Genomic DNA, 17,618 nt, shown 5'->3' with positions numbered 1-17,618 from the left:
GAATAAATGCCACATTTGCTTTCCTAATTCTTGATCTAACATAATCTTCTGTTCCCCCTGTATTTATCACCAAACTCCCCAGATATGTGAACTCCTTAACCTCTTCAATATTTTCCTCATTCAAGTGGAAATTTCCATGTTTTTTACATTTGTTCTTAATGATTTCGTCTTTGTACTATTTATCTTTAAACCAACTATTTCCCCTTCCTTATCCAAATCTCCTAATTTCTTTTCCATATTACGGTATGTGTGAGACAGCAGACAAACATCATCTGCAAAGCACAAGTCTTCTAGCTGTTGGGTGAGACTCCAATTTATATCTCTCCTTTTTCCTTCCGTTACCCTCTTCATTACTTTATCAATTACCATCAGAAATATTGTTGGTGATAAAATACATCCTTGCCTTACTCCTGAAATAACAGGTATTGGATCCGTAAGTATTCCCTCATGCACAACTTGGCATGTGGAACCATCATAGGAGTTTTTAATAAGATCAATCATATATGCTGGAATGCCATATTCTTTTACAATTGTCCACATTTTCATTGTATTTACAGAGTCAAATGCTTTCTGGAAGTCCACAAATATACGATTAGAGAAGTATTCCATACTGTTCTGTAATAATACGAAGTGTATTTATCTGATCTATACAGGGACGGTTGCTTCGAAAGCCTGCTTGTTCTCTCCGGATCTTTTTCTCAACACATCCTTTAATTCGGTTTAAAATAATTCTACTTAGAACTTTGCTAGGAACTGAAAGTAGTGTTATGCCTCTCCAGTTATTGCAGTTAGTAATATCTCCCGTCTTAGGTATTTTTACTAGTAAACCTCCTTTCCAATCTTCTGGTATTGATTTTGTTTTCCATATTTTTGCAAAAAGTGGTCGTAATATTTCTATTGTCATCTCCATGTCTTCCTTAAGAATTTCTGGTGGAATGTTATCAATTCCAGGTGCTTTACCACTCTTTTGTTCTCTCAGTGCTTTTTTTATTTCTTCTTTTGTTGGTTATTTAGTAGTTATTTCATCTTCTTTTTCATATTCTGGCATTTCTTCCGGTATTTCAAGCAAATCTTCTGTCTCTTCTATGGTTTGGTCTAATACTTCTGAAAAATGTTCTTTCCATCTATTGAGCTGATTTTCCTTAATCGTAAGGAGTACTCCATCGTTATTTCTCACTGGGCTATTCCGTATGGTTTTCTTTTGAGACAAGATCTTTGTAATTTGGTATACTTCATTTATATTTCCTTCATTTACTGTTTTTCCTGCCTTCCCGGCTAACTCGTTGGTCCATTTTCTACGGTCAGCTCGCGCACTATATTTCACTTCATGATCCTTTTTCCTATATTCTTCTTGTAATTCTGCTTTCTTTTTCCTAGTTTTACACATATTCATCTTTTGCTTATGTGTTTCCTTTCTTCTATTCTTCTCCAAGTTTCCTCTAACATCCAGTTCTTTTTCTTAGGGTTTCTATATCCCAAAACTTCTTTTGATACCGTTGTAAATGTATTTTTCACCTTTTCCCAGTGTTGTTCCACCTCATCACCATCCAGCTCCCCTAGTTCTTGATATTTGTTTTGAAGTTGCAACTTGAAGTCCTGTTTTACACTATTATTCTGTAGTTTTCCAATGTCAAACTTTGTGCTTTGTTTATTAAATTTCTCCTTTGCGGCCATAATTTTTACCCTAAAACTGGCTACCATAAGATGATGATCACTGCTAATGTCTGCTCCACGTTTACTTCTCATCTAATAAAGATGTTCTATGTTCTGGGGATACCCAAGAGATCTTATGTATATTTTTATGTGCATTATACATTGAAGGGTGCAAAATGGCTTAATACGCCGACACAGCTAACAATTTTGATTCAAGTAATGAATCAAAATATTTCTGCAAATGGCAATAATTCAAGAGTTTGTGCAAGACGTTCGCCTGGTGACGTATCGAAACAAACAGCTCAAGTAGAATGCTTTGTTGCTCAACGTATGTAGTGCGGTCTTCAAAGTATTTTTTTTTCAACTTTTTCATTTCTTGTGTAATTAGTAGAATTATTACAGTTGTTAAGAGTGTACAAAATGATAATTCACAATATCAGTATCAACAAGAAAATGAAATACAATAACATGCTGAACTGTAGCGTTTACGTTTAAATGCAATCATTAATATACGAGCTTCATATTTCAAATAATGCCTTGTATGTAATCGAGGACGCCCTAAGGATTTTTTTCTCAGGTGGGGTAGTGAGTGTCACGCTTTTATTATTATGCTATTATTTCAGCTATTGTTTTTATTTTTGTCATTATTATTTTATTACTATTACTACTACTTATGATTTTTAAATTCCATACATTTGTAATTTCCACAATCTGTATATCTAATACAATTTGCATAACCGTAGCCTATACTTAACATTAATTCATGTAGAACAATAAGCTGTTTTTTATACTCAGATAACATTAGGGAACAAATTTCAACTTTTTGTCTGTGTCCTGGATGAAATAACATGTTCTTTACTAATTTCGGTGCGAGGAATTCGGATAAAGTCTCAAAATTTGTGTATCACGTCAGATTTCCGAGATATGAAGGATGTCCCAAAAGTCACGGAACAGAGATTTTGAATGGTCTTAACTTTTGTACAAAAAACGATATAGAGACATGAACCTTGTATTAGTTATTAACTTTATTTATGTGGATATTCTATAAACATTAAACACGAAAATAATTTTGTGCGTGAACGTTCAGTATAGAATAAAAGCTTGTAAGGTGTAAAAAAAATATTGTACGAAAGAAAGAAAAACATGGATAAAACACAGATATGGAATCCCTTGCAATAATCCTTGATGTGTGTCCATGGTCTCAATGGGCATTTATCGAATTGAATGGAATTGTTGTTTTAAGTCCACTTTATACATAGTAAGGCTAATCGGGACGGGACCTACAGTTTAAAGTGAAATCCGAACTACTATGTGATTCCACAGGGAATCGAACCCGGGACCCCTTGATTACAAGGCGACGACGGTACCACTGTGCCAATAGGGAGGCCATATTTATCGAATTGAAAAAGGAACGATAAATTTTTACGTATTCTATGCATAGAAGTAAAAAAAAAGTAAAGTTCGCCGTGCATTTAGTACAGTGCAATGAAAGCATATTAGGGGATGTTGGAGTAATTATGTGCATTACAGACGATTTGTGGGGTTAATTAGGCCATGTTTATAAAAAAAATATTTCTTAAAAAAATTACGAAATGTACTGGCAACATTAGTCCTGTCCGAGTCCAGTACCAGGTGCGCCGACATCGGGCAATGTTATTCAATTAATTTCCAGATGAAATAAAAGATCTGACATTTATCGTGCAAAAAAAGTAACTTACCTATATTTTTCCTATCTAACACTACATTTTATATTTGAAAGAACGTTCCTGGCCACGAGAAATGTTCAATTCCACTGTGGTGGATACTGATTTAGGAATTGGAATTCCTCACTATGTGGTACTGACTTCAATGGGAAGAGCACATCGGCATATACACATGCTTTTATTCTTCGAGAAATAGCCACGCATTACAGTGAGACAAAAATAACAATCTGTGGTGTTGTCCCTTGGTTCATAGATACATCAAAAGGCATTGAATGAATTCCAGTCAACCATTCTCTTTTTGTTACAGCATTCCCTTAGTGTTACAGCACAACTATGACATGTACCATGTGAGGCACATGGGCGGTCCTTATCTCCCAGTGGGCTGTAATAGGAGACCTTCCACGTAGTACACCCAAATGTCAACCTCACTTCCACGTAGTACACCCGATTGCCAACCTCACTTCCACGTAGTACACCCGATTGCCAACCTCACTTCCATGTAGTACACCCAATTGTCAACCTCACTTCCACGTAGTACACCAAATTGCCAACCTCACTTCCACGTAGTACACCAAATTGCCAACCTCACTTCCACGTAGTACACCAAATTGCCAACCTCACTTCCACGTAGTACACCCAATTGCCAACCTCACTTCCACGTAGTACACCCAATTGTCAACCCCACTTCCACGTAGTACACCCAATTTTTAACCTCACTTCCACGTAGTACATCCAATTCTTAACCTCACTTCCACGTAGTACATCCAATTGCCAACCTCACTTCCATGTAGTATACCTAATTCTCAACCCCATTTCCACTTTGTACACCCAATTGCCAACCTTACTTCCATGTAGTACAGCCAACTGTCAACCTCACTTCCATGTAGTACACCCTTGACTGCATTTTGCAGACGAACGAGTCTCTGGCGACTGGCACTATGGCCAGTATAATTTTGTGTGTGATGTCCTGTTTTTTGTTCTTGTGTGTGAGTAGGGAGAACTCTATGTTCTAGGCCACCCCCGAAATTTTGGTTTACTTTTATTGTGTACACCTATACAGTAATATACTCAAAATCGAACTTTGACTGTTACAAAAGTGATACAATACAAGCGCAAAAAAAAAGTCAAAGCTCAAATTCCAATTTTCATAGTGCAAAATTGCTAATTTTCGAAAATCCCTCTTAAATTTTTGCTAAAATTTTATTTTTTAATAATTAAAGCGAAGTGCTAAGTTAAAAGTAAGTGCTAAGTTACTTCCGGTCTACTTCCGGTCTACTTCCGGTTTACTTCCGGTCCACTTCCGGTCCACTTCCGGTTTACTTATAAATTATTACAAATTTTAGCAAAATACCCCAGCATCCTGTATTTGTATATCTCTATATCACCATATGTGTACTAATTTTTATTTCTTATACTGTTAGTGCTTCGACCGGCAATATAATAGCAATATGAACCCTACTGCCGCTCTTCGGTCGCCATTTTGGATTTCCGAACATAGGTTCCATTCATACTTTTTCTCACGTATAGGCGTACGTGATGAATCACCAAACAGATTTTTCCCAAGTCTTACCGTTTCCAAGATAACCCCACTTCCGGTCGCCATTTTGGATTTCCGAACATAGCTTCTATTCATACTTTTTCTCACGTATAGGCGTACGTGATGAATCCGCAAACAGTGGTGCTTTGTTTGTGTGTAAAAAAGAAATGCAATGCTTTTTGCACTTGGTTATCATCACCTAACATGTTATTAATTGTTTTTTAAAATTAATTACAAATGAAAACTAATAATTAATATTATCTAAAGTTACTAATTAATATTATACAATTAATTGATATAATTTTTTTGTTCTTGTTGCTAGTGTTGGGTAATTATAGTTGTTGCAAAATATACCTCTCGCGTATGACAGTTTCTGAGTTTCGTTGGGTATATATAGACGAATCGAAATTTTACTTGTTATGTTAAATTGTATGTTAGGGTACATGGTAAGAAAAATCATTGTATATTAGAGCGCTCTTTTAATGATTTGCCTATAACTGCATACAGGCAGCCGTAAATTTAGCATAAAATATCCTGATCCTGTTTCTTCTAGCATTTGCTACGTTTGTTGGGGTGGGATCATTGGGGGAAATGTGATTCTCCCATGATGTCATCTGACTTACTAGCAAATGCTATACGAAGAACAGGTGTGTATGTGGCTTACTAGGATTAGGCTCATGGTAATGAGGTCCTAGTAGATGAAACGTTGTCGGGGTATTTTGCATTTTTTTTTTATTACGTGCTAAATTACACGAGAGCCTCTACGTGATTTCTAACCCTTCTCGCAGATTAGTATTACGTCGTTTTGGATAACCGTATTTAAATGAAATTGGTGACATTTGAAAGAAAAACTCAAATATTTTATTTTACAACTCGTAGACATTGAATGTGGCCCCCCCTCCCCCCACGAGTGCCCCTGCAGACATCAAGGCGATATTCCCATTCATGCCACACACGCTCCAACATGGACTGGATTGCAGAAGTGATGCGAATTTGCAGTTCTTGCAGGTTTTGAGGCAATGGCGACGAATTATCATCATTTCCGGCACGTCCAATCCAAGCCGCTCATTCTGATGTTTCCGAACATGTAAATGCCAGTGAGGAGGTGAAAAATAAATTTATTGCCTTCATTTTCTTCCAATTGTGGAAATAAGCATTCAGTGAGCATGTCAAGATAAGCTGGACCTTTCACAGTGGCCGCTCGAAAGAAAAAATGACTTGACGTTTCGATACTCGTTCATTGTTGATATTGGTGTCCATTGTTGACATGCACAAAAAATATTTTCGTTTTTTCCTTTCAAATGTCACCAATTTTATTTAAATACGATTATCCAAAGCGACGTAATACCACTTTAAAGTATGACAGTATATTTATGGACACGGTGTACTATTTTCCTCCGAGCTTGCCTTTCGGTCTTCCATCAGAAGAAATGCTTGTAATTAATCACATAGTGCCATTTTTTACTTATTTTTTTGTCAATTTGATATTTACTTTTATGTTGTTTTGTTACTCTTAATTTTTTTTACTTATTATTATTGCTTTCTCGTTGTTGACAATTTCAGTGTAAAATGGTCACCTGTGCTGTATTTGGAATTTTCTCAATAAATAAATAAATATATCAAGTTCATAAAGTGATTTTTGTAATATGGAATAAAGAATACAACCTTCAACAGTGGAAATAATCCATAATTGTTCCTGTGTTTAAAAAAAAAGGTGATAAAATGAACTGCAATAATTACTGTGGAATTTTCTCTACTCTCAACAAAATATATTTTGAATGGTTAATTAGGTGCTCGATTTACGCTGCCCCTCCGAATGAAAAATGGAATATATACAAGCCTGCGCCTCCTAAATTCATCGTGGATATGAGGATGAATCGTGAAATGAGACGAACCGGAAACTTCCAATATTTTTTTTTTTTTTAGAATAAAAAGGAGGTCGTTAAGGAGGTCAAATGACAAGTTCCGTAATTGGATTGCTATTCTCTTTATACCTTGTTAATTTTATTACGAACGAAGCAAGAATGCTGTAATATTATTGATCAGATCATCGTTTATCTTGTTCGCATCGATTAATCTTCTTATGTTCTTCTTCTTCGTCTTCTCGTTTTCGTCCAAAGTCGCGTTCATCTCTCCTGCTATCACAGTCGAGACTTCTAGATTATTAGTTCTTCTCCCTGCAATTTTAGAAATTTAATTTTTCATGATTATCCAGCGAACGCCGGAGAAATTTCAGCAATGTTGATTATTTAAAGGATGTTGTTATTTTTATCCGATACAATTTTTGAAAATTTTATACATCACTTCCGGGGGGCAGGTTGGTTAAAAAAACGCAATACCGAAGGTTCTATGGTTTTTTTTCACTTTTTTTTTGTTTGGCCTATTTTGAATTTGGGAGTTATTTTTTAGAATTATTTTGCCTCTCGCGACACGTTCGACTATTCGCGACAATACGTTTCAACCTTTTTGTATAAACTTTTCAACGTTCCGGTAAACGTTTCAACGTTCCAGTAAGCACTTTAATATTAAGTAATATTACTAAAACATTTATCGAAACGTTAAAACGTTACCAAAACGTTTACCGAAACGTTGAAACGTTTATATAGGAACGATGGAACGTATTATCATCCTCATCTTCATAATTAGTAAGTAAGTGCTATTGGTAAACTTACGAAAAAAAAAAAGTTTTGTAGAAATTCCCTTGTCAATATGAATACCATGTTGCTGCCTTTTAGTTTCTGAAATATGTTAAATTATATTACATTGAATATCAATTAACTAACTAACTCTCTAGCCTTCTTAAATCCGAAAGTTCATAGCTGCAGTTTTCCATTTGTCCTTATCCTGAGCAAGATTTATATATTCCATTCCATCTTTACCGATTTCTTTTTAGTTCCGCCTCCATCTTCGTTTTGGTCCTTTACCATCAGGTTTTCCCCAACAAAACTCCTGTAAAATCTCCTTTATTCCTTTCTCATTCGTGCCCACCTAAGTATTTGTGATTTAATCATCAATCTAATAATACTTGGAAACTAACATAAATTATGTACTTCTAAATTATGTAAACTTCACTATTCACTTGTTTCTTCATCCCTTTTAGGCTAAAATATTTTCCTAAAAATCTTATTTTCAAATACTCTCAATATCAATGCAAGATATCATGTTTTCGCATCCACAGGCAAAAATTACTGTTATTGTATATTTTAACTTTTAGTTTCTTAGATATTAAACGAGAAGACAGAGAAAAATAACATGCATTAAGCTTTCTTACATGGAAGATCTTTGATTTTACCTTGCTCTGAACTAAGCCAAAAAGCATTTCGAATCGATCTAATACATTCTCCAATACATTTCAAAATATTATTAAATGTTTCATGTCGATAATTTGACCAATGCATCAATTCTTGACGCTGAGACGATATTTTCTGCAAATACCTCTTCTCTTCAGTCCCTTCTGTTCTTCTCTTCTCCTTCTTCTCTCCCATCCTTCTGCTCGCTCTGCTTTTATCTCATATCGCCTTCCCTACTTTTCTCGCATCTTATCTCCATCCCACTCATCTCCACTCCTCGTATCTCCTCTCCTGTCTTAGATTTCCGACTCCACTGCACTCTTCTCCTCTTCTTTTCGTTCTTTTCTTTTTCTCTCCTTTACTCTACTCTCCACTCCCCTCTTCTCGTCTCCTCTTCTCTCATCTCGTTTTCCTTCTCTTTTCTCTTCTTTGCTCCATTTTCCTAATCTCTCCTAGAATCTTCTTCCATTCTCCTCACTACATCTCCTCTCCTCGTCTATCCTCTCTTTCTTCTCTCCTCTACTTTTCCTCTTCTCTTTTCGCTTTCTCTTTCTCCTTCCCTTGCCTTGCGTAAATTGAGTTGCCTAGTTTAAAATGTCGTTGTCCTAAAACTTTTGAGAGACACTGTACTCTTTAGGGTATTACTATTTTTATTTATCTCTAACCGTTCTCGAGATATTCGTCCACTGATGAAATTTTGGGGGTGGGCCATATTAATCGTAGCGCGCTCAAACTTGGTATGGCTAATTCTCTACTATCATAAAATGCTTCTTCGAAGTCAAAATCGCGGTCTGTTTTGCTCTATCTCTTACCGTTTTCGAGATATGGTCCATTAAAGTTAAATTTTGGGGGTGGGCCAACATGGTTCCCAGACGACAACTATTGAAAACATCATATACAGGTAGCTTATACCACGTGCTTTTGGTTAAGCTTTTGTGATTTTTAACCGTTTTTGCTTTACTCTAACCGTTCTCGAGATATGGTCCACTGATGAAATTTCGGGGTTCCGGTAAACGTTTCAACGTTCCGGTACACATTTCAACATTCCAGTAAACACAATTTTGGACGAAAACGACAAGGAGAAGAAGAAACGTAAGAAGATTAATCGACGCGAACAAAATAAAAAATTACCTGATGTAATAATACTACAGTCATGCATTCCTTCTTCGTTCGTAATAAAATCAACAAGTTATTCGAATTACGGAACTTGTCATTTTGACCTCCTTAGCGAAGCATGTTCTAAAAAAATAAAAAATCATTGGAAGTTTCCGGTTAGATATTTCGTTTTCGCAAGCCACGATGAACTTTAGGAGGCATAGGCTTATATACATTCCATCTTTCGTCTAGAGGGACAAGATAAACCGAGCACCTAATTAATCATTTTTTTAGGATTCTTCTCAAAACAATAAAATTTTAGGTAAATTAATTATTTAATAAATCTCTTCTCTCAACTTCTAATTCTCAAATAATAATTGAAAATAGCAAAATATTTGTATTTATAATCTCAATTTATTAATCAGTAAACTTTTGGTTTATATCTATATTTTTATAATTTAGGTTTTATATATATAAAATATTTTTTTAGGATTCTTCTTAAAACAATAAAATTTTAGGTATATTTTTGCGACGAGCTGTAGAAGCAACAATTACCTAACGTATTTTTTTTAAATATATTTGTAAAATCCATCTAATATCTGAATTTAAAAAAATATATATTATATTTGTTAACTGTTTAAGGAAATTTTTTGCAAAATACCCCGACAACGTTTCATCTACTAGGACCTCATTACCATGAGCCTAATCCTAGTAAGCCACATACACACCTGTTCTTCGTATCGCATATGCTAGTAAGTCAGATGACATCATGGGAGAATCACATTTCCCCCAATGATCCCACCACAACAAACGTCGCACATGCTAGAAGAAACAGGATCAGGATATTTTATGTTAAATTACGGCTGCCTGTATGCAGTTATAGGCAAATCATTAAAAGAGCGCTCTAATATACAATGATTTTTCTTACCATGTACCCTAACATACAATTTAACATAACAAGTAAAATTTCGATTCGTCTATATATACCCAACGAAACTCAGAAACTGTCATACGCGAGAGGTATATTTTGCAACAACTATAATTACCCAACACTAGCAACAAGAACAAAAAAATTATATCAATTATTTGTATAATATTAATTAGTAACTTTAGATAATATTAATTATTAGTTTTCAGTTGTAATTAATTTTAAAAAACAATTAATAACATGTTAGGTGATGATAACCAAGTGCAAAAAGCATTGCATTTCTTTTTTACACACAAACAAAGCACCACTGTTTACGGATTCATCATGTACACCTATATGTGAGAAAAAGTATGAATAGAACCTATGTTCGGAAATCCAAAATGGCGACCGGAAGTGGGGTTATCTTGGAAACGGTAAGACTTGGGAAAAATCTGTTTGGTGATTCATCACGTACGCCTATATGTGAGAAAAAGTATGAATATAATCTATGTTCGGAAATCCAAAATGGCGACCGGAAGTGGGGTTATCTTGGAAACGGTAAGACTTGGGAAAAATCTAAAAAAAGATTATGTGGAAGGGAGGACTGAGAATCACATTTCGAAGAGCGGCAGTAGGGTTCATATTGCTATTATATTGCCAGTGAAGCACTAACAGTATAAGAAATAAAAATTAGTACACATATGGTGATATAGAGATATACAAATACAGGATGCTGGGGTATTTTGCTAAAATTTGTAATAATTTATAAGTAAACCGGAAGTGGACCGGAAGTGGACCGGAAGTGAACCGGAAGTGGACCGGAAGTAGACCGGAAGTAACTTAGCACTTACTTTTAACTTAGCACTTCGCTTTAATTATTGAAAAATAAAATTTTAGCAAAAATTATAGAGGGATTTTCGAAAATTAGCAATTTTGCACTATGAAAATTGGAATTTGAGCTTTGACTTTTTTTTTTTGCGCTTGTATTGTGTCACTTTTGTAACAGTCAAAGTTCGATTTTGAGTATATTACTGTATAGGTGTACACAATAAAAGTAAACCAAAATTTCGGGGGTGGCCTAGAACATAGAGTTCTCCCTACTTGTGTGCTGAGTGTCCTTTTAGTGCCCCAGCTTTTAACGAAACTCAGAATATTTTAATGACACGACATTACAATCATCTATTTTAGTTATGGTAAGGGGCTGGACCCCGTATAATGTGACGCGTGCAAAATAGCCTAGGTGCACCCAAAATTTTGAATTCAAATTTCAAAATTTTACACCACATTGGTTACTGGTAACATCAGTATCGCAAGAGGAAAATACGTATATCATGCTTTGGCGAGGGTGTAACGTTTGCCTAAACCTTGTCGCACGATTCTAATCTTTGGTCTATTTCTGGCAATATTTGAATCTTATTGCTGATTTTATGGCGAGAAATCCATTGTTTTCTCTGAACTTCGTATAACGTGACGGGTACAAATAGCCTAAGTGTTGACGCAACCAAAATTTTAAATTCAAATTCATAATTGATCTCTCAGTGACAACCAAAGTACAGTCGGTACACTATCTTTAAACAATCTGTGATGTTTTTACATTGCAATTTTGGAGTGCATTGGTCAGAAAGGTAACAGAATGTGTTAGGGTGATAGACACAGCCAAGAGGTTCTTTCAGTCGACATAGTTTATCACAGCACAGTCAATTGTGTCACTGTACAAGTCAAACGCTGTAAACTTCATGTTTATTTATTACGATGTAGGTTACTGTCGCAAACAGGGTTACAATAAACCTCACATACCAACACATGAAACACGACTTAAGGTATACATGATGATATGGTAAGTAAACAGTTCGCAGTGTAGCCAGATTACAAGAAAAGTGTATCTCGAAAATGGTACGTGATTGAGACAAATGAGTAGCAAATCCGAAATTAGCATGCCGAAATGACTTAAGAACACCTATTTGCTAACAGGATACAAAATGGCTGTTCCGTAGTGTAATCAGTGTAAAATAGACTGTATTCTTAAATGTAACCCTATTTCAAATAATAATAATAGTTGCTGTAACTTACGGCCTGTAAGTCACAGAAAACAATAGGCTTTTGTTATAAAATATCTCTACAATTTCACCATTCCAATTACATTAACTCTTTCCAGAAATCTCAGGGGGGCAAGTGCCCCCCGCACCACTCTGCGGGCGCCCATACGTGTAATATGAATCATTTAATGCCAATTATAGATAGATCATCAGTATTCTACCATTGATAGCTTCTTTTTAGAAGTTTTTCGTTGTGACGTTTCAGGAGAACATACGCTCGCTTCATCAGACATTTAATTACAACAATGTAACATTGACAACATCCATTATATAACGGATTATTTTTGTTTAAAAAATTGCTAACCATTGTGATGACTGTATCTTTAGTCCAAATAAAAATAAATTCTGATGAAGGGAGCGTGTGTTCTCCTGAAACGTCACAACAAAAAACTGTTTTCTTGTGCTTGTAATAACCGTAAACTACAAGAATATAATTCTACAATGCAAGCAATGCGTACATACAAGAAAAGCATAATACAATGTTTATGAAAATATGATCTCTTAACGTTACACAGTATTTAGCGTATACCCTTTGAAACTTTTGGGACTACAGAACCGATTATAGGTTTGACATTTTCGAAGTAACGTTAAAAGATGAATTATAATTTGACCTGTTAGTAATTAATTCCACTGGGTACAAAAATATTTGTAGAAGCACAAAATGTCCTTACGTTTGACATTCCAATACACATCAAAGGGTCATCTTTTTCGATACTTTTAGAATCGATTCATACATATTCCATCTTAGAAAAAATAGAAAAAGTAGGCCTGGTCTAGTAAAGCCGTCGTATTTGTTGAGGAGGCGATGTATTGCAGAGCGAACAGCAGTACTATAGCGTTGTAAGAGCAGCGAGGCAAGAGGCTTCGTCGGTCGCGTTCGCGCAGTTGGAAATCACTCTTGACCTGATTCGTGAGTTATAGTGCAGTGTGGCATTTAACAGGCGGTAACCTTGCACGACACGGAGTCCTGGCTAACCTCCACAAGCTTGATATAGACTCTCTATTAAATACTCCTCTAGAAGCAGTTATAACACATTTTATATTTTTCTTACGTCGTTTTCTTACCTACCTCTCAAGAGTAATTGATTGGATGAAGAAGTGTAATGAAGCGGTGATTAATAAAAAAGTACAAGGATACATCTTTCCTGAAAGGGTCTAACCAAGACCCTTGGATTCACAGTTCTGCTATTCCAACCATTACAACAAAGAGGCCCACAGAAATACCCTGACAAAGACATTATAGTCCCGTCACTTGTAGTCACTTTCAAGAGTAATTATTCACAGATGTGTCTTTAATTTATCTCTATCTTACGATCTATAATTCAATACTAAAGACCGCAATATTCCAAATTCCTGATCAATTTTACAAAGTTATAAACATATCCTGGCCACAACTAAAATATGATAGATTAATTTAGGAAAACCCATCCAAAAATTCGAAGCAAGGTCAACTTGATGTAAATAAGATGAGGTGTTACGTACCCAATAGAACCAAGTAATGTACATGTAAATAGTTTCCCAAAGAGGAATAGAGATGGCAGCACCAGGCGTGCAAGATTAAGAATTAGCATAATATATGTGAATAACTTTATAAATAATAACAAAGCAAATTGAAAAGATGAAAACCAAAAGAATATATTATAAGAAGACAAAGAATAAATATAAAATAAATAAATTAATGTATATACCCGATAAATCAAACCAGTGATCATATGTAAATTGATCAGAAAACTAGAGAAGTCAAAGCACCGATACAAATTTGTGTCTTTGAACAGACCTTGAATCTATCTTATTTAATTTACCTTTCCAATAGTGGAAATTTTGTTTACTCCAGTGGCGGCGCGTTCCCGTCGACGCCCCACAGCACTTTTGGTTGCGCGTGTCAGTCGTTTGGTACCAAGTACACACTAGATTGGACTTATTTAGTGTTGGCGCGTTCCAATCGCAGCCTCAAGGGAGGAGATTAGTATAGTTACCAAAGCCTAAGGGAAAAAGGATAAAGGAATTCCTAAATCGTAGAAAAGCGGAAACAAAAGGAAATCAAGAAGGAAGTCCAAATCCAGATCCTCCATTGAGAAGGAAGTCCAGATCCAGACTGTCCATTAAGAAGGAAGTCCAGATAGAAGAATATACAAATCAAGAAAAGAAATAATAAAAGACATATAAATATAAAACTTGACTGTAAACAAGAATTACAGAAGAACGTAGCTTATCATGTAAATATTCTTATTGGATGTAACCTGTGTTTAAATAATATATTCGTTTAAACGTCTCCATTGGAAGGCATCCTGTCTGGTTTCGTTGTCTACAAAGAACCCTACCCTGTAGATATTCTAGCTGAGGTTTAATATTAAGATTTATGTACCTTGCACCCAATGGAGGTAGCAGAGGTCCCGGGTTCGATAGACGGTGGAAGCACAATCCATATTGATTCGGATCCCACTTTAAACTATGGGTCCAGTCCCGATTAACTCATCTCAGCATAAAGTAGACTTTGAAACAAAATAAAAGGAAAACATGTATAAAATGAATACGAAGGGAAAACATTACCTGGAAAGCAGCTGATGAGGCGGATGTTGTCGATGGCAACATGCGCTGGTCGCTTTTTCCCAGGAACCACTTCCAGCATCACCCGGAACTTTCGGCTAAGCCGTCCAATGTTCGTATTGAGCTGGTCCCACCTGCAAAGCGAAAAATAAATAACTTTAAATTACGTAGATGAACAATGAATTAATTAAGTCTATAATGTATTAAAATATTACATTTTGTTCCGTACTTAAAGTTTGTGTGCGCGATCATTGTATCAGTTAAGCACAAATGTCTGTCCAATATTTTACAGCAAGTGAAAAAATTGTAGCTTGTCACGGGGCTACATGCCAACCATCACGCTAAAAGCAATTACAGGTTGCGGTAGAAGTAACGCCCTCTTACCAGTGAATCAAGAAGCAAATATTGTCGAGATGTTTTATCTGTAACTTATTGAGTTAGTAATCTAAGTTTCTCACATTCCCTGAGATAAAATGGCCCATAGTTGATTGATTCATTGAGTGATTTAAAAGTTTTGGGTGCGTCGGCATGCATGACCATTTTGCACCCTTCAGTTTATGCGGGAAATATCCCCTTATCTAAAACCCTTACCTCAAAATTAAAAAAAAAGAGGTTTAAAGAGCCCCTTGGAAAAGGTTAAAAATGCAGGTTGTAAATGAACCTGCATAGGACAAACACAACACATTAGAAAAGCTAAGATAGTTTAGAAACTACCTCAGAAACAGTAGGAAAGGTCTGCTCTTATCAAAAAGCTAAAACCGTGGGCTAGAACACTGCCATTGTCTCCCAACATAGATAACAAAATCGTTGGTAAGGTTAAAACTCCGTCTGAGGTAATTAAAAAAGTTACATTCGAGAAGAATGTGCCGAACACTTAAAACAACGTTGCAAGTATGGCACAACGGAGGGCCCAGTATATGCAGCAAGTGACGATGTGTCCTATGCGCAGTCCTATGCGCAGTCACGTTAACATGACCTCTTCTAGCCAGACCTAACGCGGCCATATTTCTTTCTGTGTGGGGTGTCGTTAAAGATCTTATGTACCAGACCAAACTTCAAACCATAGCTGATTTGGAAGAGACAATGCGGGACAAAGTGTGACATTAACAAAGAATTATGTCGTAAGGCTTGCTTGACTGTAGTTGCGAGGGTACGTGAAGCATTTTGAACATTTAAACTAAAACAATCACTATTCTTATTAATGTTAAAGATGCACATGTGGTATTGTTGAACTGCCACTTTTCTAACTGTACTTAAACACCTGCAATCATCCCAAAGATATTAAGTAAAAATCAACTATACGAGTAAAAGGACGTTACTTCTGACGCACCCTTTATAAGTGACTTCATTGATGGTGTTAATGATTCACCTTGAGAAACTGAAATTTAAATTTAAATTTATTTTAGAACATTTTTATCCTTCTATTGTAGTGGATAGATACTCTGGTTAAGACCAAAGAACTAAAACTTACAAACTCAATGTGTGTTAGTAGTAACCAAAATATTGCGACAAAAACGATCAAGTAACGTGTACTAAATAAACAAAACTGAGCACTTCTTGTATAAAGCCGCAAGTTATTTTTTTAAAAAGTGGTGCTCAGAAATGAATTGGCTTTTTCCAGGCAACGAAAATGTGTGGTTTAGCTCTTTGTTGACAATAAACAAATAGGAAGGGTAGCCTTTATTGGATTTAATAATTGTGATGGCAATTTGCAACACCGATTACTAAAAGAAACTGTGGCGTTCAATCGTCATTTGCAGGGGTAGGAAAAAAAAACTATTTCAGGCGCCAGCCGCTTGTGTCAGAAGCCAGCCTTTTCTTTTCTTGCAAATATGGTCAAGGAAGCCAAGAACCAAACTAACATAAAGCTACACATTTTGAAATATGATCTTAAAATATTTAATTTATTAATTAATACGAGATTGGATTGAAAGTAATTAATTATTTACTACTGGAATGACGTTCCTAAAGAAGGTTCTACTAGTAACAGCATGAAAAACTATGCAATACATTCTAATACATATGTATATGGCTGACTCTACCATATCGCTGAAGATCTTAAAATTTGCCAGCAACACTGAAAACATTTATAATAACATGTTTAGTATTCTGATCTGATTTAATGACACACGTGATACAGAAAATACAGAAATATTAAAAAGACACACACTGTATTAGTCGTTGTTTTTTTAAAAAAAGGTAATGGAAATCCCATTACAACTTCAAAATTCACTACAAATGCAAATGATGAGATATTTGAATGAATTTTCTTATTGTACTAGTTTACTATTAAAGTTTGTACTAATAGTTAATTTGTGTATTTCAGGTAACATTGTGAAGAAAGAGAGGTCCTCGAAAGAAAAATGGCTACTCCGCAAGAAAAGGCACAATGTGTGGCGTGGTTCATTGAAACAAAATCTGACACTCAGACTCAGCCAAACTTCAGGAATAGGTATGGGAAACAACCACCAGCACGTCCATCAATTCGTGAATGGCACAGGAAATTCATGGAGACCGGTATAATTTTGGATCAAGCAAGAAGTGGAAGAAAACGAGTATCAGAGGAAGACATCGAACGTGTAAGACAAGCCTTTGTTAATTCTCCAAAGAAATCCATTCTCACTGCTGCCAGATAGTTACAGCTACGAGGGATGATGGGAAAAAAGGTTACAAAGCATATAACTTTTGTTTTATTCACTGCAACGTAACGAAAATTTATGTGTAAATTAATAACATGTTTGTCTTGTTGCGAGTTTGAGGACTTCGGATTCTGACCATGTATACCCGAGA

General features: G+C 35.6%; 1 protein-coding gene across 1 annotated transcript in view; it reads right to left on the bottom strand.

The window, feature by feature from the left end:
• Positions 1-17,618, bottom strand: part of Alk (Anaplastic lymphoma kinase) — a 714,232-nt gene that overhangs the window by 321,981 nt on the left and 374,633 nt on the right. Inside the window, exon 5 of the mRNA XM_083111550.1 lies at positions 14,832-14,962. Within this exon, the coding sequence (XP_082967676.1) occupies positions 14,832-14,962 (131 nt within the window). The remainder of the gene's footprint in view (positions 1-14,831; positions 14,963-17,618) is intronic.

This window comes from Lepisma saccharinum, chromosome 25 (assembly GCF_977018435.1).
Source record: "Lepisma saccharinum chromosome 25, izLepSacc3.1, whole genome shotgun sequence".
Lineage (NCBI taxonomy): Eukaryota > Metazoa > Arthropoda > Insecta > Zygentoma > Lepismatidae > Lepisma > Lepisma saccharinum.
This window is presented reverse-complemented; position numbering and strand designations above follow the sequence as displayed.